At 42.9% G+C, this 20,034-nt stretch overlaps 1 protein-coding gene across 1 annotated transcript in view; it reads left to right on the top strand.

Moving 5' to 3' along the window:
• Positions 1-20,034, top strand: part of LOC147748440 (potassium channel subfamily T member 2-like) — an 834,500-nt gene that overhangs the window by 769,997 nt on the left and 44,469 nt on the right. The window contains exon 25 of the mRNA XM_086928190.1: positions 19,019-19,120. Coding sequence (XP_086784316.1) covers positions 19,019-19,120 — 102 coding nt within the window. The remainder of the gene's footprint in view (positions 1-19,018; positions 19,121-20,034) is intronic.

The raw sequence follows: 20,034 nt of genomic DNA, 5'->3' as shown, positions 1-20,034 counted from the left end.
CACTTTGCAGTCAGAGAAATAAAAGTAAACACCAGCTACCGAGCAATGTTTGTCAGAAAACATAGCCTGAAATGTGACCTTTGTCTTTGAATACAGAACAAATGCGCAAGATAAAACACAACATTTAAAGACATCTTTATTGCTCAGTCACCTTCTGAACTCCAGCAATGTTATTTTGAGGGTGCTGCAGCTACTTCCAGCGCCTATGGAGTAGAGCGGTACAATCAGGAGTTAAGCAGTCTGACAACACTGAACATAAAATTGTCAACGTGGGTGCATTCTGCACCGTAGCTGAGGGCTGTGGTGGAACTCCAGACTACTAACTACATGCAGATGTTTTATGATGATGAAACAACCAGGCAGCAGTGTCATGTGAAAGATGAAGCCCATAAAAATGTTCTTAGACATAAGAGAAAGGTTTGAAAAATATCATCCAGTACTCTATAAAAATGGGATTTATTCAGATGAATTACGAAGCAAAATGGTATACAGGGAGCTTACATTAATCTAAATCTCCTCACAATTTCATAAATATTAATCATATAGTAAATATCACAGAAGAATGATCTGTAGAAAAAATACACACACCTTTCATATGTTGTCAACTACATAACATATGACAAGCACAAACACAAATGAGCTATAAAAACGCAGCAACATTTGGCAATATCGCCACCTCCTTGCAATTAACATTGGTCATCCTAAGGTTCAATACTGAACTACATAGGGGGGGGCGTGGCCAGCAGCCGGGGAAGATGGCGGCGTAGTACGTGTGCTGGGCTAGTGACCTAAATATTCCCCTGAAAATCCGTCATTATCCGCATACCAGAGCGACTGCGGAGGGCACCTACGACTGTGGGAGCGGTCGGCGACAGTGACTTGCAGCAGCCTCGAGTGTCCCAGGCAACAACTGGTGGAACGGAGGGGATCGACAGAGATCACTCTAAAATGGCAGCCGCTCCTGTGGTCGGGAGGCATGTCCAGCCTATCGGATGAGTTAACTGTCCCCAGTGAAGTGGGCCCCGGCACTGCTGCCTCCGTGAGACCCTGGGTGCTGAGCGAGCACAGTAAGGTGTCTTGCAGCGAGCAACGCCTGCCCTTGGGGGGCTCCGATGTTTATCAGTGAGCTGCGGCAGGTGATAGAAGGCGGCCTGAGAGCGAGGAGCAGCGGCTCTTCAGTGGTCGTGGGGCACATCCGGCCTTCGGGCCCAGTGAACTGTCCCCAGTGGTGTGGCCCCTGACATTGCTGCCTCAGTGAGACCTGGGACGCAGTTCAAGCACAGTAAGGTGTTCTGCTGAGAGCGACGACTGCCGTGGGGGATCCCACATTGAATAGTGAGCTGCGGCCGGTGGAAGTAGTCCGCCTGGGAGGCCGATGCTGCTGGGTGTCTGTTGGGGGCCCGGGGCAGCGTGAGCACACGGCAGCAGGAGGGGCCCTCCAAAGTGACTGGACGGAGACTTCTTCAGCCGGTGCGTGGCCCTCTGGATGCCGGGGGTGATGACCTAGAGCCTGGGCCTGCGGCCTATTGACGGTCCCCCTGCTGGAGTATCCGGTGCTGCCTCACCCGCTCTGGTTTGAGCGCCGCTTCGGGGCAGGTGTGTTTGACGGACTTGAGTGCCAGCCGCAGTGACGGGTCTCCCCGTGGGGGCAGGGGGCCAGTGATTCGGAGGCCCGGGGGTTACATCTAGTCCGGTGGGTCCCATAGACAGAGACCACAGCCAGTGGAGGGGGTTCCTGGCCAGTTGGGGTCCTGGTGCCTCCGAGAAGCCGGGCCCATAATGGGTCGGAATAGAGTACCGGGCCAATCTAACCAGATAGAAAGGTACACAGTGGCAATGACCCGAGATCGGGGTGCGACGGGTGGCGGACATGACGACGACCATGATGATGGGGGCCCGGACCCGTCCCTGAAGGACATAATGAGGGCCATCAATGATTTTCGTGGCACCATGGAGCCAAAACTGGATTTCGTGACAGAGGAGGTGAACCTCATGCGGGCGGACTTCAGCAAAATGTCCGAAAAAGTCGCGGCGGCAGAGACCGGCATAGGCGGGCTTCAGGCAAAGACGTAGAGGTTGGAGGAACAGGTGGCCGTTCTCACCAAGAACCAAGCCGACATTCATGCCCGCCTGGAGGACCAGGAAGGCCGAGCTAGGCGAAACAACATTCGCATAGTGGGGATGCCGGAGGTAATGGATGGGCCCTCGACGGACTTCTTTGTGGAGGACCTTATTTTGCACCACCTGAAGCCGAAACGCCTCTCGAATTTCTTTTCGGTCGAGCGGGCGCACAGAGCCTTGGGAGGCAAGCCCAAGCCAGGAGCCCCCCACGCACAATCATTGCCTGCATCCTTAATTACAGAGATGGGGATGCCATATTGCAGGCGGCACATGTCAATGGGGACCTGAACCGAGATAAGGCCATCATTTGGTTTTTTCCGGACTTCACGCTCCAGGTACAGCGACAAGGCCACTCCTTTGACGGGATAAAGTGGGGGCGCTTTGAGATAAGGGGGTGAAGTATATGATGTTATTCCCTGCACGGCTTAGTGTTCTAGATGGAGACAAGGCCTACTTCCTCAATACGCCAGCGGACGCCACCGATTGGATGGAAGGCTGGCGCTCTGTTGGTCGGCAGGGGAAGCGGCACGACACGCAGGTGGAACGAGGTGGCCGGGAGGCGGGCCCGGACGCAGTGAGAGTTCCCAGGGACGGTGAACGGCAGCATGCGGAGTGACTCTGGTATGGTGTAGGCTTGCGAAGCTCAGACAATGGCCCTGTTCGAACGGTGACTTTGGGCTGAAGGGATGGGTGGCCGGCAGTTTGGCTACCTTGGAGGTAAGGGGGTCAAGGACTGTCTCGCTCCGTGACCCTGGCGAGAGACATTAACCGAGTCTGCCCACAGGCCTGGGTCTGGTATGAATGTTGGGCCGGGTGACGGGGGTATAATGTTGAAGGTGGGGGTTGTATTGCACGGGAGGGGGTGTGATCTGTCATGGTACCTATGCATCTCACTTAGGTCAGCCGTCCCACAATTCCTCTAGCATGGTTCTAGTTGTGGTATTGGGGTGACAGGCACTCTACACGTTTTATTGGTGGGTGGTTGGATGCTCACCTGGCAGAGAGGCAGGGAGGGGGGTGTTGGGGGGATGGGTTGTTGGGTATGTGCGGGTGGGAGGGGGTTGTTTCTTAGGGACAGGTTTGTTATGCTCATTACTTGGTCAGTCCTTTGGCGGGGTGGTTGACGGAGGCTCACTACAGGGTAGCAGTGTTCATTCGTACAGCTGGGGAGACACTCATTCAGGATGGGTTCCCAGACACAGGTTAAGATCTGAACGTGGAACGTCAATGGCTTGGGCAATAAGATTAAAAGGACTTTAGTGCTACAGCACCGGAAGCGACACTCCCCTGATGTGGGAAACCCCTGAGCAACCTTCTGTACGCAGACGATGTCGTGCTACTGAGCCATACCTACATCGGCCTCAAGCAACTACTAATTCAAATGCACAGTTATGCCATGGAAAACAAACTAAAAATAAATTTAAGCAAAACTCGCACTATGTCAATAAACATACACAAAGCCGCAGAAGATATGGACACTGGGGGGCCAAAATATTGAGCCAGCTTCGGACTATAAATACTTGGGAGTCATCTTCGACCAAGATGGTTCATTCTCACAGCAAATGCTGGAAGCAAAAAGTAGAGCGTCTTGTATTGCCGCCACATTAAAAAGCATAGCTAACCAACTAACAGGACCAATTTTGACTCCTTACTTGAAAATCATCCAGGCTAAGCTACTACCATCCATCTGCTACGGCAGCGAGGCTCTACGTGGGAGAGATGCCAAGAATCTGGACGTAATCCAGACAAAAGCCTACCGAACAATGTTTTCGCTCCCATCCTATACATCGCCCGCCCAACTCAGGCTGGAATTTGGACTACAAAAACAAGCTCTTGCAAGACAGGGAGCTTACATCATCTGTTGCCACAAACTTCGTTCTGCTATTACTAACACTTTAAATGAGCTGTTATGGCAAGACATTCAAAGAAGGGACGCATCTCAGGCAAGATCTTACCTGAAGACAGCCTTGGGGACTACCAAACTAACTGCGATCTGGGATTTGCAACTCGGCCACAAAGCATTTAAAAAACTGGTCTGGAAAACTGTCAAAACTCTTTCACTACTAGAGGATAAAGAGTCATTCGCTAAAAGAAACCATGCATGGATGACCATAAACACATATAAATCCCTGACACCTCAACCATACTTCAGCCAGGGTTATCCCAAGACAATAAAACTGAAGTTTCTGAAATACAGACTAGGGGTCTTGCCTACCAGAGAGCATTTGCCACCATGGCTAAGGAGCAATGGCCACGAACCCTGCACCTTCTGCAATACAGAGAAGGGCGACATACTTCATATGACTTGCCTCTGCCAAGAGTTCAGGCCAGCACGCCAGCTGTTCCTAAAGGACCAACTTAGACAGATAGGAACTCGCACTAGAAGGCAAGCAGTACTGGCTTGTCTTAACCCTGCAAACACAAAACTGAACTGCAGGTATGTAAAGTTCCTTGCGCTAATTGAGCAGAAACTGCCAAAAAACATTACACAGCATCTAGACACTAATTTGAACTTAATGACACCTGCTCTTACCCAAAAGTAACGCATCTGGAAATTTGTATTGGGCTTTTACTGTTTGCTCTTTTAATGACGTTTTAAAGACACAACTTCTTTTATGATATTTAATCTGTTTTGTAAAATGTTTGCACTGGTTTTAATTAACTATGCATAATAAAATTACCTTACCTTACCTTACCCTGATGTGGTTCTCCTGCAGGTGATGCACCTGCGGGGCAACAGATGTCAAGCGTTAGACTGCTTTGGGTACAAAATGGCTGCCCACTTGGGCTTCACGTCTGGGTCCAGGGGAGTGGGCATTTTAATGCGCCAGTCCTTTCCTATAGTGATCACTGGAGCGTGGACCGACGACTCTGGCTGCATGGTGGCAGTGGCGGGTGGATGGGAAGGACAGGCGGTTGTATTCTGATCCTGCTATGTCCCGCCGGGCCTCCACTCCACGACTTACGCGCGATTGGGCTCCTTTTTGGCAGGTCTTCCCTTGAGGACTCTCCTGGTAGGTGAAGACATGAACGCTGTTATGAACGCTAACCTTGATAGATCGGGTGGGGACAGGGATTCATGGGTGAGCATGGACTGCAGGGATTTCTGGAGGCTTTAGGCCTGAGCGACTTATGGCGGGCACACCACCCCTCTTCGAGACAGTACACGTTCTACTCGTGCAAACATGGGTCCTTATTACAAAGGGTCAAAATAATAATAGCTTCCAGCACAGTAAACAAGCAGGCCCATGTAAACTATTCATTGTCCGCTTGTTTGTATATATTACATAAGGACTGATGCCCCATAAACGAAGTATTTGGAGGCATTCCACTTTTTATATGGTGTCTGTATTGATGTTTTTCATTGATTGTCTGTATCATGTCTTTTTGATTTTTTATGAATGTTTATGTATTGATGGTGTATATTTGTGCTGGTGGTGTTTTGTTTCGGATATATTGAAATGTCATGAAAAAAAAAATACATGTAAATAAGTAAAAGTGATGAAATAAACATTTTGCCCGCTTAGGATTATTTGGCTAGGTGTGGTATAAGATTGTCAAAAGAACCTATCTGGCCACTTTGTTGTTTAGTAAGTTAGAGTGGTCTAGGCCAGGTAGTGATAGGACCCAAGCCTTTTTTGGTTTTACTCCATGGCGTTCAACAGCATCGAATGGCCATACCTCTTCATGGTCCTGCGGAGACTTGGCTTTGGCCCGATTTTCTGCGCCTCCTATATGAGCAGCCACTAGCGTGCGTACGGGTTAATGGATCGGTGTCCAGAGTCTTCCAACTCCGGCGGGGCACGAGGCAGGGATGCCCCTTATCCCCCCTCTTGTTCGCCTTGGCGCTAGAGGTGTTGACTCATTGGATCATAAGGGATAGGTCGTTCTGGGGCCTGGCGCTAAATGACGACTGGGAGGAGGACATTAACCTTTACGCTGAAGACATCGTGCTATATATGGCTAGGCCCTATCAGTCGATGGCGCAGGCACTTCACCTCTTCGAGCTCTTTGGGAGCTACTCGGGATAGTGAATCAATTGGGCAAAATCGGTTATCTTTCCCTTATCGGGCCCTCTTCCGCGGATACCGTCCAGGTGCCCTGCAGTGTTAGTGATGGATGGCTTCAGATACCTGGAGGTGTTCATTACCAGAGATAAAGCTGAGTTTTTTGCTAGAAACCTGGAGCCCCAGTTGGCACGCCTTCTCACTGACGTAGGTCACTGGCGCGTGCGGCCTCTGTCCCTGATGGGATGTGCTGCAATGTTTCAGATGTTGGCGTTACCTCGCCTCCTGTATATTTTGCAGAACACGTCGTATCCGATCCTGTCAGGGATTTTTAAACGAATATCACAGGCGGTGCGGACGCTTCTTTGGGATGGTGGCAACCCTCGGATAGCGTTGAGTAAACTTACGAGGGGGTGTACGACGGTGGGCTGGCCATGCCGGATGAGCAATTATATTACTGGAAGTCCCAGCTGCAGGTGGTGAACGACTGGGTGTATGCAGATAGGTCGGAACCGGCCTATAGAGTTGATCGGTTTGTGATGCAGTGCGAGAACTGCGAATCATTGTTATACGCCCGCAGGACACGTGCGGAGAGGCCCTCACATGCTGGAGTGGTGGTTCAATGCTGGAGGGAGGTGAATAGACTTCTGGAGTACACAGGATCCCTGACGGGTAGGACCTCCTTGTGGATTGGGAAGCAGCTGAGTGAGGTAGCTCGCTTAGAGGGCTTTAGGGGTTGGCAACTCATCGGAATTGAATACTTGGGGGATGTGTGGAAGGGGGCCGCCCCTCGCTCATTTGAATATCTGCAAAAGGAATATGATCTGCGGACTCGCAGCACTATCACTACTTACGCCTCACACATGCTATACGCTCACATATTCGAGGGGGCGCCTCCTTTCCAGAATACTCCCCCATGTATGATCGTTTACTCTTCGATCCCATCCTTGAAAAGCCCACATCCACGATCTACCACAAGCTTATAAACAACATGCCGGATCCTTTAGTGTCACTGAGGGTGACTTGGGAGCGGGATTTGGGTCACTTGGAGGACGACAACTGGCAGGACGCCCTGCAGAGTCCTCGGTAAATTGCGATTAGTGTCTGGTTCCAGCTGGTGCAGCTCAAAATTCTGCACCAGGTATACTACCCCCGTACCCTATTATACACTTGGGGTGGGTGCCAGTCTGCCCTGTGTGCGCGTGGGAAGGTTCCTGCTACCACATACTGTGGGAGTGGCCAGAGATAGTAACCTTTTGGACCAAGGTTGCAGACACGATGGCGAAGGTGGTGCCAGATGGTTACTCTTAATGATCAAGGGGCCCACTGATTGGACAAGATATGGGGAACTTTGGTTGGCAATGGCAGCCGGATTGGCAAAAAGAAACATTGACAGGTCCTAGGGGGCGCCGGCTCCTCCACAGTGGGACCAGTGGGAGTGGGACCTTGATTGGTGTGGAGGAGACCATTTACAAAAGTAGGGTTGCCCCAAAAAATGGAAGAAGATTTGGGGTCCTTGGAGATGATACAGGGGAATGGGGGGTGGCCTGGGAAAGGGGTCTTACTTTGAATGTCCAGTTAGTAGTTAATACTGACTGTTCTTTACACTGTACATTGCTTGTTTATCTGATGCAATGTGACCAATGGATTAACATGTCAACTGGTATGAGCAATGTTAATAAAGAGTTTAAAAAAAAATTACTGAACTCATAGTAATTCATAATAACAAAAAAACATCAAGGGCCTTATTACAACAGCGGCGGTCCACTGGACTGCCGTAGTGGCAGTCCACCCGCCATATTCTGACTATGGCGGTTCGACCGCCAAAGAACCACTGCTGCTGCGAGGAATCCAAGATCCCTGGCGATCTCGCAGCAGTGTTAGGCTAGTAATATGCTGGTGGTGCTGCCGTGGCACCGCCAAGCATATTACTAGTTTCCTATCTACCACACTTTTCTTGGAGGTGAGCCCCCCATGAAAAGTGTAGAGGTGAGGAAACAAAGGGGGCCCTACTTAGGCCCCTATTGCCTCAGGCCTACAGGGTGCATGTAGAGGGCATGTCAGTCTATGCCCTGCAGGAACTTCCATTGATGCTCCCATTGCGGTGCCTTGTTCATCGGTACTGCGGCGGGATTGCCAACATCCATATTACAAGTTGGCTTTCCAATGAGCCGACCGCAGCAATGGGACTGTCAGCTTCAAGTGGCCGGAAAGGAAGGATTTGGGGTGCGTAGTCACCCCTTTCCTGTTTCCCGTCATAATTCGACGTGGATCCCTTTCTTCAGGTCCACCTTGACAGAAGCATCTTCAACCCGAGGATTATTACCCTGTTGGCGGCGATATACAGGGGAGCCCTTTTTGTACCATATACCCATTGCCTGGACTGCCCACATATGAGCCAGACTTCGATTTTGGGTAGATGGGATTTTTCCACATGTATCATTCATATGTGTGTATTCAACACAAAAGCAGTTGAAATATTCACACTGGCATTGATACATATAGAAAACTAATCACCACTGCTGCAAGATCTCCGCAGCCACACTGCCAGCATCGTGGTAAACTCGTAATATGGTGGTCTGGTGGGTGCGGACGCAGCATTCGAGCGGTCGAACTGCCAAACTCGCAATCAGGACTTAAGCATTATGACAAGCAAATACCAAAGTGTGACCGGTATTTGGACATATTATCGAGCTACACAAATAATTAGTTTTTAATATCGTGATGCAGAAATATAATGGACATAAATATCGATGGTTCTGTAAGATTATCTGTGTTTTTTAATATCATTTGCAATAATGTTGTAAAAAATATTGCATTTTAAGCATTTGAATGAGTTTTAGTTAATATTTTCCTTGTATAAGTCATATATTGTTTGCATAATTGTTAATATTTTGAATATAGTTTTTAAGTTTGTTATTTATAATTTTTTATTTAATTTGTAATAGTAATTTATACTGCTGTAGCGGGCTGTGAGGTTTGCAGAGGTACAGGATGGGAAGTTCATTAATTATAATTAATTAAAAATACATTTGTCATTAATATTAATTATTTAATTGATAATTATGTAAATTGTGTAATTATTATAATTTTGTAAGTGATATTTCAGGTGGAGGTTGTTTTGTTTGTAGGGGTATAGGGCGGGAAGGTAATTAAGTAATTATTTTATATTAATTATGTATTACTAATTAGTTAATTTATAATTAATTATGTAGATTGTGTAATTATTATATATTTTAGTGATATTTTGGGTATGTGTTGGGTTTGTAGGTGTATAGGCTGTGAAATTAATTAAGTATTAGTTGATTCATTATAATTTAATATTAATAATTTAATTGATAATTAATTAGGTTATTGTTTTATGTTACTTTTTAGGTGTGGGTTGTGGTGTTTGTAGGGGTATAGTGGGGGAAGGTAATTAAGTTATAATCAATTATCAATTAATTATTAATTTTAATGAAATATTGAATTTAATAAATATGAAAATTGTTTAATAAGTATATTTTGTGTTGTGTTTGTGGAGTAATAGGAAGGGAAGTTATTCAACTATAAGTAATTAACAAATAATCAATCATTAATAATTATTATATACATTACTTAATATGTTAACTTTTTTTGTTTTAATTATATTTTAATTGTGTGTTGCTATGTTTGTGTGCTAATAATGTGTGTTTTTAATTAAAAGATCAATTAATAACAAATGTGTAAATTTGGAATTAATTATTACAATTGTAAAATATTATTTAAAATATTTAATTGTTTTTTAAATGCATATATCATTTTTATACTAATAGTTTTATTTTTTGAGACAAGTAAATTAGTTATTAAATGATGCTATGTGTTTGAAGTGAACTAGCTTTTCTACTTTTGTACAGACTGGAGTGGGAATAGTAAATTTTCCCTCTCCAGTGTCCAACGCTTTCCTTACTGTAGCACAGACTGGAATGGGAATTGTAAATTTTACCCCTCCAGAGTCCAACGTTTTCCCTACTGATGCAAAGACTGGAATGGGAATAGTAAATTTTACCCCTTCGGTTTCCCGCATGTTCCCTACTGTTGCAAAGACTGAAGTGGGAATAGTAAATTTTACCTCTCCGGCATTCAACATTTTATCTACCTTTGTACAAACTGGAGTGGGAATAGTACCCCTCCTGAGTCTAACGTTTTCCCTACTGTTGCATGCAGTGGAATAAAATAGTACATTTTGCCCCTCTGGAGTCCAATGCTTTCCCTACTGTTGCACAGACTGCAGTGGAAGTAGCATGTCTAGTTTTTTACAGATTACACTATTTTTATTACTGTTCAAATACAGGTAATTTTTTTTAAATATTATCTGTGTATATATATATATATATATATATATATATATGTGTGTGTGGATCAATATTTCTTTTTTTAATTAATATTTTTAGTGAATGGCTTTTTTTGTTTTTACTTGTTCTCTTTTTTAATTTTTGCATGTTTTATGTGTTTATATGTATATATATATATATATATACATATATGTATGCGTGTGTACGTATGTGTGTATATATTATATATATATATATATATATATATATATATATATATATATATATATATATATATGGATTTTATATTAGTAAATTAAGAAAGCCAATATATATTTAATATTAGTCTGTTATAGATATGTATATATTAACATACACACATACTGTTTGTGTGTATGTTTACATAACTATATATTTATTTTTAAAATATGTTACTTACATTTATGTAAAATACATTATATTATAGTTATGTATTAAAATGTATATGTTTTACTATTTTAATCTGTATATTTATTGAAAAATGATATTTTGTCTAATTTTGAATGATATTAGTGTAAACGATATTTTTAACTCAATGTTTTTGTACTTACCTTTATAAGTATGTAAAAACAATATTTGTGTCAACATTTCTGACACGATATTTGTGTGTAACGATGTTTGTGTGCCACTGTTTTGTATGACCAGTCAGCTACTAAGTATAAAGACTATTTAAACCCTCAAAGCCGTTCTTTTTCGATGCTGCATGCTATCTTACAATTTTCATGAAGACATTTCCACAGGCAGCACTTGTAAAGCAGGCTTAATATACTAAAGTACTAGTCCAATCTAAAGTCAGAAAAAATCAATGGCAATTAAAGAATACAGTGCCTCTACTTGTAACAGTACCCTTTTTCTTGGAGATAGCAGTATCCCACACACTGTATGTTATTTTGAAGTATTTAAACAAAACACTCTTTTTTAGGACAGTCTTAATATAAACTGCAAAGGCAATCAAAATTACCAGAAATCCACCCCAAAAAATAAAATATGCTTTGCCTCAACACAGGACAAAACCACCTGTTAAAGTATTTTCTTTCTATGCTCTATGATCAATACTCAACAGTGGATGAGATGGTTTGTATTAAACTTGACTCCTATGGAACATGGGCAATAGCCATCATTATATTTGATTCTTCTTATCAACCATTTTATCCTCCATGTTGGGTTTATGCCTAACCTGACTCTCAATAAAACATTTCATAGGTGTTTATTAAAGAGCTTAGATTTATTCTGAAACTTTCTGGAGAGCAGAGCCAAGGGAGGTTATGCATTATAGATGTTTTAGAAACTTGATATTCTCTATCTAGATGAGAATTTGTTTTTAAAATCATTCTGGCCAAGTAATCAGTTCTTCAAGTTGCACAATGTTTATCTCCAAACTCGACTGAGCCAAAGGAGACATATTAAAATGGGATAGCTTAACATTATCTTTCAGCAAAGCCTAACTAACCATAATGGAAAGTTTAGTGTTATTTTTAACATTTCTTGATGAGTGCATACAGCAGGGTCGCTGGCCTTCGTCAGGATGAAGATTCCCCATAATAGCTACCCAACTTACCCCCCTCCTTCCTGTATGATAGAATGAGTATAGGGAATCAAATTCTGGCCATAGTTGCCAATACCAGAAACATGCTCAGGCACTACCTATAGAAAGAAATCTTAAAGTCAGTTTCATACCATTTTGGGATAGGCGATTGGTAATTTACCATATTGTAGAAACATTTTATTCCATTGTTTTATCTTGGAGTCCCACTGTGCATTAACACCTTGTGAAGGGCACATGTGGACACACACAAACACATAGAGCCCAAAGTGCCTGATTATGAGTTTGACAGTGGGAGAGCGGGATCGCCACGCCGGCATCCCGCTCCCACACCGCCTAACCCATGTGCGCACCGCCCACCAGATTATGACTTTTTTTGGTCACTGGAGGCCAGTTCTTTGGTCTTCCCATGGAGGTGCCTATGAAATAGGCACGGCAATGGGAACGTCAAAGGCAGTACCTGCACAGCATGGACTGGTGCAGGCCATGCAGTGCAGGTACAGGGGTTGCATACACACAGGGGCACACCATGTGCCCCCCTGCATGCACCCCATGGCCCAGAGGGCCCCCTTTGTTTCCGTTCCACCACAGTTTTCATGGAGGAGGATCCACCATGAAAACTGTAGTGGAGAGGTAACTTGTAATATGCTTGGCTAGACTGCAGTGATCCCGCTAAGCATATTCCGGCCTCAAAACTGCAGCGCCACCACTAGGGATCTCTGATCCCTTGCAGTTGCGGAGATGCAATGGCGATCCGACCGCCAAACTCATAATGGGCAGTCGGACCCCGACTGAAGCACACCGTGAGTCTGGCTGTCCTCAGTCCGCCAGACTAGTAATCAGGCCCAAAGTGTTTCCAAAAGTCCTATTTCAATGTTCCCTACCCAAGTTTCACCAAAGCCATTCCGAAACTGGGGTAGGAGGGGTAGTGTTGCCCTGTAGTCACACACTGTTTGGGTATAAAGGAATACACATGACCCCTGTATAATACGTACTGTCTGCCCTCCCCAGAGCTAGAGCGAATAGAGCTGTGCCCCTCTTTCTGTTTGCCACATTCTCAGAGGAACCTTCCTAGCAGACTATACTCTGTTGTAAGGACTCAGAGTTCCCGATCTTCGCTCTATATCGTACTAAATCAGCTACATTTCTCAGCCCCTTTATATCTTACTTATGGCATTTGTGTTTTTTCACCAACGGGATTCTAAATCACTCTTGTATCCAACAGTGTGGCTCTTTTAAACGAAAGTTTTGGTCTATAATAACCTCATTCAAATATAATAATGGAACAGTGTCTGTGGGGACCATCATGTCACACACCTCTCATCTTGGATACTAGCGATTATTTCTAAAGACAGTTCAAGAAGTACCCTGGCATATCATCATTTAATCTCTTTTCATTGCTTTGTAATCTATACACTCATCTTTATTTGCGTTTCAGTGGCAAGTTCTTTGCACCTTTCATTGTGTTTGGAATATGGGTCTTGTCAATGACTACCCATTTCGGGTCCTCCACTGAGTGTTTCATTTCTAATTAGTGTGTGGTCAATGTTGTCATTGATTTGTGGCACCTAACGTTGCTCGTGTTTTCCATGATCCTAATCTTTACTTTCCTGGTAGTCATACCAATGTGCAATAAATTGCACAGGCACCTAATGAGATATATTATGTTTTCTGAGTTTCATGTAGTGTGTTTGGTAAGTTTCCATGGAGGTTTCATACCCAAATTAACTTACTTAACAATGCTGGTTGTGGACATGTTTTGCACCATCCACATGTATTGTGTCCTGTCATGTGTAGGAGATCCCACAGCCTTGGCTTAGCCATCAGTTTAGATATCTGGGGCCTGGCATGTACTAGTAGATCATTAATGCTTGCACTTTTCCAAAATGAGAATGAGGGGGTCTCCAAATTTAGACCATAATAATGATCCACTAATTTCTTGAAACAATCTTTTTCACCACATTGGAGAACGTGCTAAATGTAGTCACACATATACCCCTATCAGTAGTAGGTTTTTCATGGGTATCCAACAGGGCATCCCTGTTGTATTCTTTCCTCTCTTCCATGCCCTTCTTACTACGTGTTTAGGATAGTTCCGGTCCTGCAATTCGGTGCTCAATTTTTTGGCTTCCCCCTCAAAAGCAGCGAACTCAGAGCAATTCCTGTGTAACTGCAGGAACAGTCCATAAAGTAAATTGTCTCATAGGGCCTTGGGGTTAAAGCAATGGAAGGACATCAGATTATTTCTGTCCGTCAGTTTTTAATGTATCTCTGTTACCAACCTACCCTCCTTGGATCTGATGTCCAGGTCCAAGAAAGGAATGGATATATTTGAGACTGTGGATGTGAAGTATATAAAAGGGCTACCAACTAACAACCATTCCAGGAAGCCTTCAATTGACTCCCTGTCTCCTTGCCGGATGACTAGCAAATCATCGATGTAGCGACACTACATTTTCAGACATACTGAAAAGAAGTTGCCTGGGGAGTAAATGTGCTCTCTTCAAAAGTCTGAGACATACAAACACGCCAAACTAAGCCCGAATGTACTCCCCGTGGAAGTCCCTATTGATTAAAAATATATTGTGCCTTTGAACTGGAAATAATTCCTGGTCAATTCCAATTCCTCCAGGTTAAGAATAAAAGACCTTAGGATTTGAACTTCCCAGTTTTCTCAATATAGGATATTTTCAACCACCTCCAGGGACTCTTCCTGGAGAATACTTGTATACAGAGACTCAATGTCGAGCCCCACCAAGAATTGTGAGTGAGGATTGAATGTAATGTCCTTAATCAGATTGAGTACTTCCTGGGGTCCTTCAAATAGGATGGCATCTTCTCCTGAATCGGTGTCAGATAAAAGTAAAAAAAACGTGACAGAGGTTCTAAGACCGATCCAATGCCCGAAAGTATCAGTCTTCCAGGTGGGGTTAATCTCTCTTTATGCACTTTTGGTAATGTATAAAAATATGGTATTGCCGGTTGATCACTGTACAAGAAAGATGCTTCATTCTGTGAGATCCTGTCGTTTTGAAAAGCTTTTTTAACCAGGGTTCTAATTTCCCTTTCTAATTCAGGGGTAAGATCCTTCTCCAGGATCCTGTGGTTTTTTCTGTCTGCAAGGAGGCGCCAACAATAGGTTTCAATCGACTCCCTTGCCTGTATGACAATTGCACCTCCCTTATCAGCCAGCTTTATCACTCTTTTGGGGTCCTCATTCAACTCCTGTATTGCTTATCTCTCTAGTCTTGTCAGATTCAAGAAAGATTTTCTCTTTGTTTCTTGTTCCACGTCATGGATAACTGCTTGTTCAAAAGCCCCTATCTCAGGTGGGAGTTGTGCCAGTGAAGGTGTGAAAGTAGATTTAGGGTGTCGGCCTGTGTCCCCCCTTTGTCCTTCATCTGCACAACTTTTACCAAAGAAGATCCCCAGGCATACTTTTCTAACCAGGTATATCCTGGTAATGAGGGGTAGTAAAGAAAAGAAAAATTACCCTCACACCGTGGGATAGAACTGGTGTGGTGTCAAGGTCAATAGTTTTTTATTTTTCAAAACCAAACTCTCACCTTGGGAGTTTATTTTTTTTAAATAGAAAGCATTGCAATGGTTTGCCAGCAGACCATCATGTTTGATGGAGCTCTCCATCAAACGTGTCCTACATTGACAAGAACCACCACTAATGCAAATCCTGCCAATATGTAGATATGTCCCCTGTCAATATATAGGTATGTTCATAGGGCTGGGGGACATCTCAAAATTTAGCAGGTGGAGTAAAGGCAGGCTGCAGACAAAAAATCACCCACTACCCTGTTTGCCTTTCCTTTCTCAACTAATTCTAAAGCAGGCCCTAAGTTTATAAAAGTGTACTTGGAATGTCAAATAGTCACGATAATGGTTAAAATGTAGACTCCTTCTTCCTGCCCCTGAATTGGAAAGTTCCAGGGGCCTGTAGAATAAAGGGAGTTAGGATCAACTTACAATTTACCAAATTACAGTGTAACCCATTTGGTCACACAGTAAAGCCCAGAGTCAATAAATGGGGCTAAGTATGAATTTATTACAAATTCAATGCTACATATATATATCAGTCTCAGAAACGCAGTATAAGGATACAAAATCAATAGAGGAAAGCTAAATATACGCACAACGTTTATCCTCAATAACAGAAAGCAAATGAGGAATTCAGTAGCAGGGCCGTTCGTGCATAGGAGCGTTGGGGCATTGACCCCCTGTGACCCACTATACACACACATGCACTCACACACAATGTGTCCTCTCACGCTTTCCACTCTCCCCTTCTTAGGGGGCGGGACATGGTAGAGCACTCTCTCCCACCATGACCGCAGCAGTTCACGCTTTGTTAACTGAACTGCGTATGTCAGATTGGCCTGTGTTTTCACTCTGGTGAGCCTGACATGCGCAGTCCAGGCTTTCCTTCAACAGCTGAAAGGAAGTTGAGAAGCTGAAGCACAGTCCATTAGGTGTTCGGTGGAGCACTGTGATTGGCTGCTCCAGCCAATCCTAGCACTGCTCCTTTGCTGTTTAGCATTGTAAGCAGCAAGGGAGCAGTGCTTGAACTGGCTCAATGCTTTTATCCAGCACACAGTGCAAGGCAGGAGCCAAATGTGTGCTGCTGCCTGCAGACAGGTACGTTTATTTTTACATTCGAAAGTGATTTATGTGCCCCACTACTGTCTAAAGGAAGCAGAAGCCACTGTTCAGTAGCCACAGCACAAAGGATAAGGAACAAAGTCTGATGGTTAAATTGAACATTTCCGTTCTCCTGCCTATTAAGCATGAGGGAATTCTAATACTCTTTAACTAACCTACACTAATTATTGCTAGATGGGAAAAACTCTAATTAGATCCAATAAAATTGAAAGGTGTCAGCATACCAGAATTTCTGTAGAAGATCTGCAGGAAAAGAATATTGTATTGCATGCAGCCACCACAACAGAAAGGTTGCAAAGAGGTCTGTACCTCTTGGAGTCTAAAGGGAATCTGAACAAAGCCAAAGTGCAACACCCAATTATAACCACAAAAGAACCTTCTAGAATCCTAGGTCATGTGTCCAATTATTTCTTATCTTCAAACAACTAACTTTGGCAGCTACCTTAAGATTTATTTCCTTTGGTCCATGAGTAACGTCCTTGGATTCTTCCTGTCATATTACTCTGCTTGGACAGTAGTTCCCTCTTGCCTCATTAATTCTTTTTATCTTCGCCAAGAGATACTCTTTTAAACCTCACTATCTCTTTCATACAGTGGACCTTTATTCCACCGTGAGATCATTCTTTGACACCTGAAGAGGAGAGAAAAACATTGCATTGAATCAGTCATTCGCTTTTTAGTTAAGCATTGCAAAATCTACACACTTAAGGCCTGAGGTCAACTTTAGTTCAGAAAGCATATCGATACATGTTTAAATGCATGATTATAGGTACAAACACAATCACAATATAAGTGTAGAGCATTGTTCAAGTTAATGCAATTTCAATCACAGTTAATGGAGAGTATCACTTAAGAAGTACATGAATATATAAGGAACACAATGTTCTTCAAACCACACACGTACATATACATGAAAACTGCAACTCATTGTTACTGTAAAGAAAACATTATTACACATTCATGTAAATGTCGAGATTACACCGTGGGTGCACTTTCTGTAACTGTTGAAGTGAATTACACTGCATGTTTGAGGTTACATTATACAAGTACATAATGCCATATGTAAACATATATGTTGCCTAGCTAAACACAAAAGGGTGGAGCGAAATTTACGCTGCTCCCGTCATGCACTAAATAATAATGGAGCAAGAATTCACCCCTGCTTCAAACCATTTTCAACTGGCATCTTCTTCATGAGGTTTCTAATATGATCATCAACTACCTGGATCTAGTTGTTACTTTGACTAACCTGCAAAATACTTAAAAGGCCAGAGGGATTTTAAGATTGTAACGCTTTCTCCATAACACATTCCCATCAACTATGTCAAATGCGGTTCTGAAGTCAACAAAGCAGCAGTATAGTTTTCCTGCTAGTACAATGTACTTCATTGTAAACTCCCAAAGAAAAAAGCAATGGTCTAAAGTGAAGTGATTTTCTCTAAACCCACCTTGTTCTCTGGGAGTAATCCATTCAGCCTTTCACTAGCTTTTGAGACATCTCAAAACTGTTCTCAATAAAGTCTTAAAGATGGAATCCAACAGATAGGAATCTATAGTTGGCTGGGTGATTGTGATCGTCTTTTTATGTATAGGTTTTATAACAGCCTCTCTCCATGACTAAGGAATCCCAATGTTTAAACAACACAGTGGAAAAATGGGTAGAGTGGAAGGCCACCAAAGCAGATTAATACCAAAGACTACTGCCTGAAGATTGTCAAGGCCACTAGCCCGAGATTCTTTCATGAGCCTAAGTATATGATACCCCACATTCTGTTAGAAATCTATTCACAATAACCAGACATTTGGCGAACATGGAATAATGCAGACCACCCAACCATTGATTAAGAAATAAATATGCAACACAACAATAGAGCTTGGAACAAGACTCCACACTGGATGGATTCCATGAAAATTAGGGATAAGTCGTGGGGCCTGGAAGATCTGTGGCTGCCTAAGACTCCATATAATTAAATGGTGGCAGAGTTACCACACAATCTATGTGGAGTTGGTTTCCCAGATGATATGGGGAGGGCTTTAGATTCTGTGGTACCTATAATTCTCAGAATATGTAGGGGTGGATGGAATCTTATAGATGCATGCATGGCAACAGTATCCGATGATTCTAGGGTGTCTGTGCCTCTTGGAAGATTTGTACATATGTATCGGTCCTGATCGATTTAGGATTGTTTAGGGACATGGCAAATTCTGTAGTGGCGTGGACCTGAAATCTCATAGGTGGTAAGGACCCTTTGATATAGCTGAAACCCTTAGAGATTCAACTCTTTCGGGTACTGTACCTTTCGACAAGAAAGCTAAAATCATATTTTTGTTTATCTTACTTCCAGAAAGAAAGAGAAAAAGGTTCAAACTTGGTTTTCATGTTCCGGCTACCTTTTGCGGCGGGAAAGGTCTTCAGTGTCAGCATGTTGGACACACTTCTGTACCAGGTATGTTTTATTAAACTTAAAAAGGACTTGGATTCACCTGTGTTCAGCCTTAACCAGAAAATCCAGCTTCAGAGGGAAAGAGTATATTAAAATGTTTATCCTGCCAAAAAATATCATAATTACCCCAGGTTGCTCCAATTGACAAAGTGTTTTTTGATCACCCTTCACACAGTTCCTTTGAGGCCCTGGGGATTGTCCCCACATTTTAAACAAGCATTTGCATTTTAAAGAAAATGTTAAAAAAAAATAATAATAATTAAATGGCATGCAAAACTTGAAAGAAAATACAGTATTTTAAAGCATGTAAAAATTCATTCTGCATACATTTTAAAAATATAATTATGCATTTTAAAATTTATATACATTCTTGCCATTTTTATCAGCATTCTTTCCAGTCTTAAGAGATTTTTAAAGAGTAACTACATCCCTTTTTTCAAATATTATTTTAAAGTAGTATTTTAAAATGATATGTACTTCTAACATATCCTATGCATTTTTCTAAAATAAATGTGGATTTTTCAATGATTCTCTGTAATTATTTAAAGATCACTATAATTCTCTCCACGTGAATGCCAAGCGGGCAAAACAAGGATGGTGCCCAGAAGCCATTTAGCTCTGCTTCCAATGCATCTACCACACTGTAGGCATTCAGAGCACTGCCAGGTAGACGCAGGCCTCTAAATGTGGCTACCAGTCCTCTGCTAAAGGGGCAAAGACCAAAACCCTTATGTGGCATTTTATTGAATGTTGTTCAATTTTCTGTTATTCCTAAAGAAGCTAGGCCTTTTCAAATATTTCAGCTTAATTACCTTCAGAATCCTAGGCTGATTTTCATTTTAGTTTACTTTTTCAAGCAATTCTGTACATTTATTTTAAATTTTGTGTAAAATCATATGTATATATATATATATATA

This window comes from Lissotriton vulgaris, chromosome 1_1, assembly GCF_964263255.1.
Source record: "Lissotriton vulgaris chromosome 1_1, aLisVul1.2, whole genome shotgun sequence".
Classification (NCBI taxonomy): domain Eukaryota; kingdom Metazoa; phylum Chordata; class Amphibia; order Caudata; family Salamandridae; genus Lissotriton; species Lissotriton vulgaris.
This window is presented reverse-complemented; position numbering and strand designations above follow the sequence as displayed.